At 48.1% G+C, this 10,074-nt stretch overlaps 1 protein-coding gene and 1 pseudogene across 1 annotated transcript; both read left to right on the forward strand.

Moving 5' to 3' along the window:
• The first annotated feature begins 406 nt into the window (after positions 1-406).
• Positions 407-1,447, forward strand: LOC120841607 (annotated as a pseudogene).
• Positions 1,448-1,910: 463 nt separating this feature from the next.
• LOC121046941 lies at positions 1,911-6,872 on the forward strand. The gene is made up of 3 exons (XM_040501699.1): positions 1,911-1,934; positions 3,624-3,826; positions 6,356-6,872. Exons 1-3 carry the CDS (start codon positions 1,911-1,913, stop codon positions 6,870-6,872), a joined length of 744 nt encoding a protein of 247 aa, XP_040357633.1.
• The last annotated feature ends 3,202 nt before the right edge of the window (positions 6,873-10,074 follow it).

Below are 10,074 nucleotides of genomic sequence, written 5' to 3' on the forward strand. Positions count from 1 at the left end.
GCCACTTTTAGTGAAGAAGCTGAGCTGTCAGAAGTAATTCGCCTTTCAAGCCTCGTCCTGTCTTAGTCATTTACATATTCAATGCTGCTCACAGAGCCGGATTAAGGCATTTCGGGGCCCAGGGGCCCTAATGATGATGATGATGACGACGATGATGATGATAATGCGGCCTGGTTAAGTTAATGAACCTGGGAAATACTGCAGTTTTCTTTAGTTTTTAATCAATAGAAAGTAGAGTCTATATTTTTCAGTGTCATCGACGCATTCATTACAGCTCGCGTTTGATTATCGTCTAAGGGATAATAGACCCTTCCCGAAATTGTTTCCGGCAACTGTGAGACGCCTGTTTTGGCGGTCTTGTGAAGTACGACAGGCAACGCTGGTTTGGGGGGGAGCGGCCATTGATATGGCGTCCGTTGTAGTCGCTGGTCCTAGTTCTGCTGCTACCAGCCTCGTATGGACTAAGAGTTTAAGCAAGATCTCGCAGGACTTCAAAACTACGCCGCCCGGAAAACGAGCGACCGTAACCGGCGGCGTAGTTACAAGTTCGTAACGGAAAGTTACCTTGAGCCATCGTCGCTGGAAACGACATGTCTTAATGGGTGAGTTGACGATTCCACATTAGCGATCGCTGGTCGTTAAGTAGCCTAAGGTTATTCTCTTTTAACGCCCGCATATTGCGTACGCAGGAATGCGACCGCCGTCGTTGTGCGCGGGCGGTGCTACCGAAGCCAAAGGAAGACCGGTAAGCCGTACAGCGTGTCGACAACGATCGCTGCGGACGGCTCTATTTCGGAGTGCAGCTGCCAGTGCGCCCCCAAAAGAAGGCCTTTGTAACCACGCCTTAGCCCTTCTGAGGCTAATCGTGCTCCTTAAGGGGCAGGGGTACACGGAAGCACCTCCCGAGGTGACGTGCACGGAGCTGCCGCAGCAGTGGCGTCGGCCCCGTGGTTCGCAAATCTGTGCTGCCAGCGTCGCGGAACTGGATTGGAGAAGTGCACGGGAAGGAGGACCTTCAAAAGCACAGGGGTCAAGGCTGTACGACGCCAGAAAACGACCAAGAGACCTGGCAGGCATGCAGCAGGCCATGCATCGCTTGGGAAATGACCTCGGCAACCTCAGGGACTCCCCTTTTGCCAAACACCTGCGGACTGTGCAGGTACTGGGCACAGCGTCGATGTTTGGACAAGTCCCCGAGGGCAGCCCCATCTCCTACCAGCAACCACTCACGCCACACGGGTTTATGGTGCATGTCAGCCCGAACATTGCTCCCTGTGGCAGAGATGCCTCAAGCACTGCACTGCCCAGCTGGCCAGTGCTTTTCCCCCTGTCGGACACTTTCGGGCCTGGTGCACGGAGCCTCAGTGATGCTGAAAGGTCACTTTTTAAGGTATTGTTCTAGCTTGCTTTATCGTCACATACCATATTCAGTGATCAAAGAGTATAATACGGTTCATGCCTTGGTGGGTACTGAAATGAATTAGTACATATGAAATAGAGATATTTCACAATCTAATGGGAAAATTTGCATCAGTGAGTACCTTCAATGAGACCATTAACAATAGCTGAAAGTAAGGGTCATGGTAGTTTTCATGACCTATCCACTTTTCACCAGACAGTCCCTGCACATTCCTAACCGCAAGTTACTGTATGTGTTTTCGTTTCTAATGATTTTATTTTTGTTTTTTAGTGTCAAACAGAAATCCCGCAAATTTCTTTCAAAACCTCGGGTTGTGTACGTAACCTCAAAACACAGTGTCACAAAAAAGAAATGGCAGAGAACAAGCTGCCATAGGAGGTGTGAGACAAGATGGTGGCGCCGCCGTGTCTTGGCGGAGCTATCTAACAGGACGGCTGGCTGCAAGAGCGGGTAGCGATCCCATTGCGTACACGGTGAGCGGAACACCGAAATGTCGAAAACGAGGTTTTGCTTCGTGAGTTGTGCACATTATTACGAACATTTTTTTGCCCAGAACGAAGGTTTTTAGTTTTTCGTCACATAAAATACTTCAAAGACGGGCAGTACTGCAGAAATGGGGAACAACTGAATCGTGCGTCAGCATTCTTCGGCTCAGCCGCTAGTACTAAAGCCTCTGGATTCCTGTGTAGCTCCCGATTAGTATCCGATGAAGCTGCTTCATGCCAAACAAACAAAAGCCATGTGGCATGCACCAGTGGAGGACCACCTTTTCTTTTGTAAGGGCACCAGGGCCGGCTTGCTAGAATCAGCGTCTCAGCTGAGACTGGGTGAAAGAAAGCACTGCCAAAGCCAGCGCACGAGCTGAGCGGAACTCAAGTCCCGTCTCAAGACGCTCGCGCGCCCCAGCCTTTGCAGTGCTTTCCTTCGCCCAGTCTCAGCTGAGACACTGTTCTAGCAAGCCGGCCCAGGTCACCTCGGTTCCAACCTGCTGACCGGGGACCGCTTGTCTATCGTCTTGCCTCGAGGCCACGAAGGTAGCTATCAAAAAGGCAGGGACTGCTTCTGGTCAGCCCTGGGAAAAGTAACCCAGCACGAGCCTCGAGGAGTAGGGTGGATCTATACCAGAGGGACGTTTATCGAAGCACCCTATCGAGGAGCAGTTTGGACGCCGCCTCCGATCTCTTTTGTAGTCACTGCAGTAGCACATTGACACTAACCATTTTGCAGAAGCGATGAGACTTGAAAACACGGAGCCACTAATTCGCACGCAGGCGAAAAACGTGCAAACTCAAGAAGCTACCTCATCTTTATGTCCAGTTTCTCATACATTACTGCGTCGACAGCGAATGAGAAGCGACCAATTAAAATGGGAACGAAAACTACTTACGTTCATTATTGTAATCACAAGGATTCATGAATTTGTCATGTGGTAACTGTTGAGCTGTCGGATGCACAACCAATTTGTAGAAGCATGTTTCGGCGAACCACTTTGCATCAGACTCACCGAAAACACACAGAGATAAGCAGAGAAGCACGCAGAAAGTCGTGGACAAGCAATCTACTTACGTTATGTTTGTAATCAAGCACTGACTCGCTCCTGAATATGTAGTAGCTGTCGAGCTGTCGCCGGACGCGCAACCAATTTCTAAAAGCATGTTCTGGTAAACCAGCGTGCCGCAAACTCATCATTCAAAAACGGAAACAGATAAACAAAGGAACACGACGGAGTGAAGGGGGCTCCAACTCAATCCAGGAGATGCAGCGCTGAATGCAGATAGGTTTTTGAATGCCAAGGAGATGCTTTGACACACACTGAGGACCTTGAGTGGGAAGACTTGTGCTGCAAGTCGTGGATGGAGCATGTGCATACTACAAGGTGGGAATGGGAGTAACTCGGTGCTCATCCACTCCGCTGGTTTGGCTCCCGCAGTGCAACGCCGATGCAACCATTGGCGGTGAAGCGGCGCGTCCTCTTAGGTGCCACACGCTTCCTATAAATATCTTTTAATCCCCCTTACTACAAATCTCCAATATATCTAATAAACAAAAAAAAAATTCTCCTTGCTTAACTGACCTCCGAATTTCTGCTTGGGTCTAACCATCTCATAGAAATCAAGGAGCACATGGTGTCTTAGCCCCGGTACAGAGGCTCCCGACTATATCCAGCCTTCAGTTGCCCATTATCTTGCCTTTGTCCACTTAGGAGCTGGTTCTCACTCCGGACCAAGCACGCCAGCTTGAGAACAACAGCCGGCAGCAGTCAAAGAGCGCTACATGGAAGGCTGCTCGCACCAACAGACTCACAGCGTCCACCTTTGGAGCAGTCCTGATTAGAGAATCGTGGACTGATGTCGGGCTTCGGAACCTCACTGAAGAGAAGGACTTGTCTCGAGTCAGGGCAGTCAAGTGAGTGCTTAACTTTTCTATGCAATGTAACTCTTTTAGAAGGTACATTACCCAGATATTTTGGTCTTCCTCAGAGGAGAGTAGCTTGGCTATGCATGCATGCAAAAATTCTCGCATTGAATCAAAGCTTTTATTTGGTTCGTTCAGTAGCAGCTTCCTCGATTCCAAAGGACCGTCTACTGAGTGATCCAAACGGCAGATGGAGCTCTCAAACGGTGACTCTAGATATCAATGTTGATGTTCGAAGCTATTAAGCTGTACCAGGGCCTGCAAAAACACTGCAACCGGCAGAGTGCAAAACCTACCAACTTGTCGATCAACAGAGCGGAGATTAACACTAACGGTCCTATAGACTAATTCATGTTCACAAACAAACCAAAGCGCCCCTAGCGGATGCCACCGGTGCCGCACATGCGCAGTGGAGTGTGAGCAAGAAGCATGCCGTCCCATAAACAAACCATTTGCTATATAAGGTTGTCGGTGTCAGTGTGAGTCCCCATGCTGTTTCTCAAGCGTTGGAATTGTTGATTCTACGTCTTCCTGGCAATGTCTGACTACTTGACGGCCTCAGTGAAATTACCGAGGCTCATTACACTGCAAAACTTTGCATGAATATTGCGACATGCGGCGATTCATTCTGTGTGGACGCCGCCGACTGTAATGTATGCCTTGGAGTGCCACTTACTTGACCAAGATAGAGCATGCTGCTTTGTCGCCACAAATCATTTGTCCGAATGCCTGCGAAACCGTGACACCGTTCGGCATATCCAACGCTGCGGCGCCTGACAACTGCACGCAGCGGCGCGCAGTTGTCAGCACTTGGAAAAGGCTCTTTGCAACTGACAACCGCTTAGCAGATAGATTAAGAAGGAATACCATAAGCACATACATAGGTTGCATTGACGTCACGTCGCATATTTTTGGCCTCCATGTAAGAGGAGGAGAGGGAAGCTGCTTTTGTAAGAATTTTGAGTGACGGGCTAATCTTCTATAATTTTCTGGGGGGAGAATAGCGACGACTGTGCAAATCCGGGAGGCACAAAAGGGAGCCCTGATAAGAGCGGAGCTTCTTCTTGCCCTCCTCTCTGGTGATCATCGTAGCACCCTTTGAATGACGTCACGTGCAACCAATGTATACAAGCCGCGACTCTGGGCCACCGGCGCGTGCGAAGGGCTCGCGCCGCAACACACAGTTGTCAGGCGCCGCAGCGTTGCATGTGCGTCAGCTTCGCAAACATTCGGACAAATGATTCGCGGCAGCAAAGCGGCGTGCTGTATGTTGGTCAAGTAAGCGGCACTCGAAGGCATACACTACAGTGCAAGTCAACGAAGCAAGTGCGGGCGGCCAAATCACAGCGCACTCGGCTCTCGCGTCGCGATTGTTGATTCAGAGCTCCGCCTAGCCCTATGACATGTGCGCGGGTATTCTTAAACGGCTCGTCTCGACTGCGCGTGGGTCAAATTGAACCAAAATGAACAGCTAACAGCGCGACAGGAATCGGTAGCAACGGCGAGGGACAGCTTCTCTCACAATTCCTCGCGTGCGGGCCGGGGTGCTTGGGGGATTTTGCAAAAGGTCTATTCAGTGCACATTGTTTATTTGCAATGTCAATTCATGTTGTCATGGCAAGCGAAATGACCCGAAGAAAGACGACAGAAGCTGACTGACGGTACCTTGCCGGCTCTCCTTCGTAATCGCTGTCTAGGCTTAAGTGACCCTGTGAAGGCTATCTTCAGCTCTTTAGGCCATCAGGGTAGGCACAAAAAGACATTGTAAAACCTTTGTCACACTTCAATGATTCACAATAAGGCTATGAAGGATCATGTGCAACATTTGACAAATATAAGTCACGTCTAAATAAAAATTGGCCTTGTCATTGCCTCCCCCACTCCTTCCGCATTTGCGACGCGGCAAATGCTTAAGCCTAACCGCAATGCGTTGACAAGAAAGGCACTCTCCCACAAGTTCACCTAACCTGATACACCACTGCAGTAAATCGTTGCCAAACTTGTTCATCTCGATTAAACGAGTTGCAGAACACATGCCCTCACTCGTCACGACCACAGTCTGCACGAGAATCCAGTCCGTTCAGTTTCGGCGCCTAGTTATGTTTGGTGTCCGGTTGCCTTTGGCGTCTCGTATGACATTTGGCATTTCATATAGCGTTCGGCATTTGTGCATCTGTCACACTTTCATGCCCTAATAGCCGAGAGGTCAACCTGCGAGCTGGTAGGATCATTTGGCAGTTCCGAAAACAAACAGTAGAATGTAGCCATCAAAGAGAGGATTAGCAGATGATCATAAAATGAAACATAAAGAGCCGTTGAATGTTTTCCAAAACAGTCGGAACCCAGACCTGTAATGTTTTGTCCTGCCATCTTCTGTAACAGTGCTGGTCGTGCCCTTTGCCTATAATCTTTTTTTTTTTAATCTTTTTTCAGGGGAGCAGGGATTGTTTATTTTCTATTCTCTCTCTTGGGAGTGAAGATTCCTGATAACAGCATTTTTGCTGTACTTGTTTATTTCAGGCATGGTATCACCCAGGAGCCCCATGCCGTGATGCACTATGAAAAGACTCTGCGGTCTCGTGGCCACCAGATCCAGACTACCTGCTGTGGCCTCATGGTGAACCCCTCTTCGCCATGGTTGGGAGCGTCCCCAGACAGGCGCGTTTTTGATCCAGCCGAGACACCTCCTCACGGGGTTGTCGAAGTCAAGTGCCCTTACACTATGTGGAACTGTGCCACTCCCGACTCTAAGAGCTTTTTTGTAGTAAAGGATGCCGCAGGTGTGTACAGGCTAAAGCGTGACCATAGCCATTACCACCAGCTATTGGGACAGATGGCCCTTTCTGGCGTTACCTGGGGAGATTTTGTGGTATATTGTCAGAACTTCTTGATCATAGAACGGATTCGATTTTGCCCTTCTAGTTGGATTAAGTGCAAGGAGGTGCTCGACAAGTTTTATTTTGAGACTCTACTACCCTATCAAGTGGGTAGGTCAGACCAGAGAGAACCTCGACCTAGTCAAGAGGGTGCTAGTTAAGTTACAAGAATAACTGACAGAAAGCAAAAAAAGTATGGTGCAGAATAGGCTATGCTTGCTACCGACAGAAGAAGCATTTATTAACGAAACTCGACGGTTGGAGAGCCTTTGGCCATGGCATAACTGTCCATGCAACCGTTGGGGCTTGTCGGCGATTGTTTACACTGCCAGTTGGGTACACGCCCCAACCTGCTTTGGTAATTTTTGGTACCTTTCTTAGTGTATTTCCGAGAACACTGTGTACTGTTGTCGAGACCATGAGGTTTCATTCATTTCGCATCGATTTAAACTACAAAAATATTGGACAGTAACTAAAAAGAATCTAATACAGGATAAGAGATTGTTCCAACTTGCAACATGGGCATTTATTGACAAACTATGACAGTTGCGGAGCCTTTCCTTATTGCATAACTGTCCAATCAACCGTTGGGGCTTGTCGGTGAATGTTTCCATTGCCAGTTGAGTACACGCCTCGACCTGCCTTGGTCATCTTTGCTACCTTTCTTAGTGTTTTTTTCGAGAACATTGTTTGTTTGTTATCGAGATCATGAGCGTTCATTCATTTCGCATCGATTTAGCCTACAAAAATATCGGACAGTAACTAAAAAAAAACTAATAGAGAATAAGAGTGTTCCAACTTGCAACACGGGCATTTAATGACAAGCTACGGCAGTTGCAGAGCCTTTCCCCTTTGCGTAACTGTCAGTGCAGCTGTTAGGCTTGTCGGCGAATGTTTGCACTGCCAGTTGGGTACACGCCTTGACCTGCCTTGGTCATTTTCCTTGCTTAGTTTATTTTCAAGAACACTGTTTGCACTGTTGTCGAGACCATGAGCCTTCATATTGTTTGCTTTGATCTTGTTTGATTTAGGGAACTGTTAGCAGTGTATAACGTAATGTGCACCAGCCCAGCTGTATAAATTTTGTGAATTATTAGCAGTGCAGCCTTTGTAAATAAAGTTATATAGGGAGGTATAAGTCTACCTCATTTTTTTGTTTTGTTTAGTTGAAACTTGAAACGGCAGAGGAATAAAGCATGAAGGCACGCTGTTTCAGTGCATACCTTGCATTCAAATACTGTCTCTTTATTCATGACAAAAGACTATTCACAAAGTGGCAAAGCATTTACCTCACACTGACATTTACTTACTGAGGGTAGACAAATCACTGTAGAAAGAGGAGCTTTTTCTAAGAGAGCCAAATGCTTTAGTCATCGGAGGCTTTCATCAGAGGACTTTGGAAGTTGGTGAGAGCCACGCAAATCGCCCACATTTCGCTGACAACTGGAGCAAGTGAAACCTGAACCGGCCGGTCAAATATGTGGAAATTCTTAATGCTTTGAATTCGTCGTTCCACGTGAATGCGGAGAGAAGCGATCTGTTCTGTCTCCTTTACCTCTTCAGTCGTAAAGTAACCTTTACGAAGGAATGGGGGTATATTCAGTCGAACATTGATTTTTTTCAGCATCTCCTCTATCCTAAAACCCTTATCAGCCATCACTGAGTCGCCGTCATCAAAGGGCAGCTTGAGGAAACCACTTTTTTCTACACATTCCTTGTCTGACATTGAACCAGTGAACAGCTCAGATATGAATGTTACTGTCCCATCGGGAGAAATGCCGATCAACCTTTTAAACGTGTTTGTAGATTTATATGGAGAAAAAGTAGCCGACTGCAGCACGAGCGAGCTGGAGGCTTCGCACTTTACCTCGGTTGCATCTAAGATGACCCTTGTCGTTGGGTAGCGATCTTTAAATGCAGGTGGCATTGCGTCATCCACAGCCTCCCTTGGCAGCCACAGGTGCAGCTGACCAAGGTGTAGATACACATAGCTTATCCACGTTATACACACCTTTGACACTGTAGCCTTAGAAACTCGAAAGCGGTAAGCAAGATCTCTTTCAAAGAGTCCAAGACGGAGGCGGACGAGTAGCAAAAAGAACTGCTCAGCGGGAGACAAAATCGAGCGCCTTCCGGCTTTTCTGGCTTTGTCACTGTAGGTGGTGGACCAAACTTTTACATTCTCGCCGTCCTCACCTGGGTCTAAGAACCTTAAAAGACGCATGAAGTGATCCTGGCTTGGAAGGCCGGTGTAGAAGAGTACATCAGCTGGGCTGTCCTTAAAACAATCGATGCAAAATCTGCGACTTGATTTTGCCTCTAGTGTTTTACACTGTTGTAGCGCAAGCTCAAGCTCTCTTCGGCACTTACACAGGGCATGCTTAGTTTCTTTAAGTTCTGCTTCATGTTTCTCTAAAGAGCTACACTTGGCGAGAGCGGCCTGAAGCTCTGCTTGGGCATGATGCAGGGTGTCTTCAGCTTGTGTTAACTGGTCTTTGCACCTGTTCAGTTGAATCTGCAAGTTTTTGATAACCTGTGCTTGGGATGCAGCCTGTTCCTCCAGCCGTCGTAATTCAGTGATGGGCACCAACTCAACTATGGTGTAATCTGTAGGGAGGTTGGTGGCAAAAGTTTCAGTCCCGTCCATATCGGTGGCGTCGTCGGCCATCGAGGAGTCGCAGATTGCAACTGAGGCGGCGGTCGTGTTAGTGATGATTTCAGTGCCGTCTTCATTAACGGCGTTGTCAATGTCAGCGGCAGCGTTCACTGTGTTGTCGATCATGTCCCTTGTGTTCTCGTCGGGAGCACTCTCCTCAACGGAGACAGCGTAGCTGGTTTCGTTTTCGTCAGTGTCGACGGCGGCGTTCATTGTGTCATCGACCATCGTGTCCCCTCTGTTTTCGTCGGCAGAACTGCCCTCAACTGCGACATCATAGCTGGTTAGGTTTCCGTCGACACTTTCGTTAACGGTCGTAGCACTTGTTTTAGCTTCGCTGGCGACGCCGTCCGTGCTGGTGTAGTCTGTTGCACCTTTTTCCGCTGTGGGAATCTTGGGTGTCGGTGGCATCCTTTGAAGGGGCGCCTTCCTTGGGGGTCTTTTCGCTACGTTAAATGCAAACACGCTTGGCACAGTATCTTGTTTTAGGAACCGATGGCCACAAGCCATATTTGACAGGTAGTCTTTCTCTTGAAAATGTGCTGAACACACCTTCGTGAATTTCGAAATGGTGAAGTGCTTTCCCTCATCTCGTTTGATGGCAATCAACCATTTTCTTCGTAAAACAGGGTTGCTGGGGAAAGCAAAGAAAGACACCTGGAAAACAAAAATGATAACAGATGTTAACTTGGGCTCAGCGGAATGAA

Source organism: Ixodes scapularis, unplaced genomic scaffold (assembly GCF_016920785.2).
Source record: "Ixodes scapularis isolate PalLabHiFi unplaced genomic scaffold, ASM1692078v2 PGA_scaffold6__148_contigs__length_123643588, whole genome shotgun sequence".
Taxonomy (NCBI): domain Eukaryota; kingdom Metazoa; phylum Arthropoda; class Arachnida; order Ixodida; family Ixodidae; genus Ixodes; species Ixodes scapularis.

Coding starts and splice junctions, on each gene's coding strand:
- LOC121046941 (XM_040501699.1), top strand. CDS start 1,911: ATGTCGAAAACGAGGTTTTGCTTC. Junction 1,935..3,623: donor CGAAAACGAGGTTTTGCTTC/GTGAGTTGTGCA, acceptor TTGTCCACTTAG/GAGCTGGTTCTCACTCCGGA. Junction 3,827..6,355: donor TCTCGAGTCAGGGCAGTCAA/GTGAGTGCTTAA, acceptor TGTTTATTTCAG/GCATGGTATCACCCAGGAGC.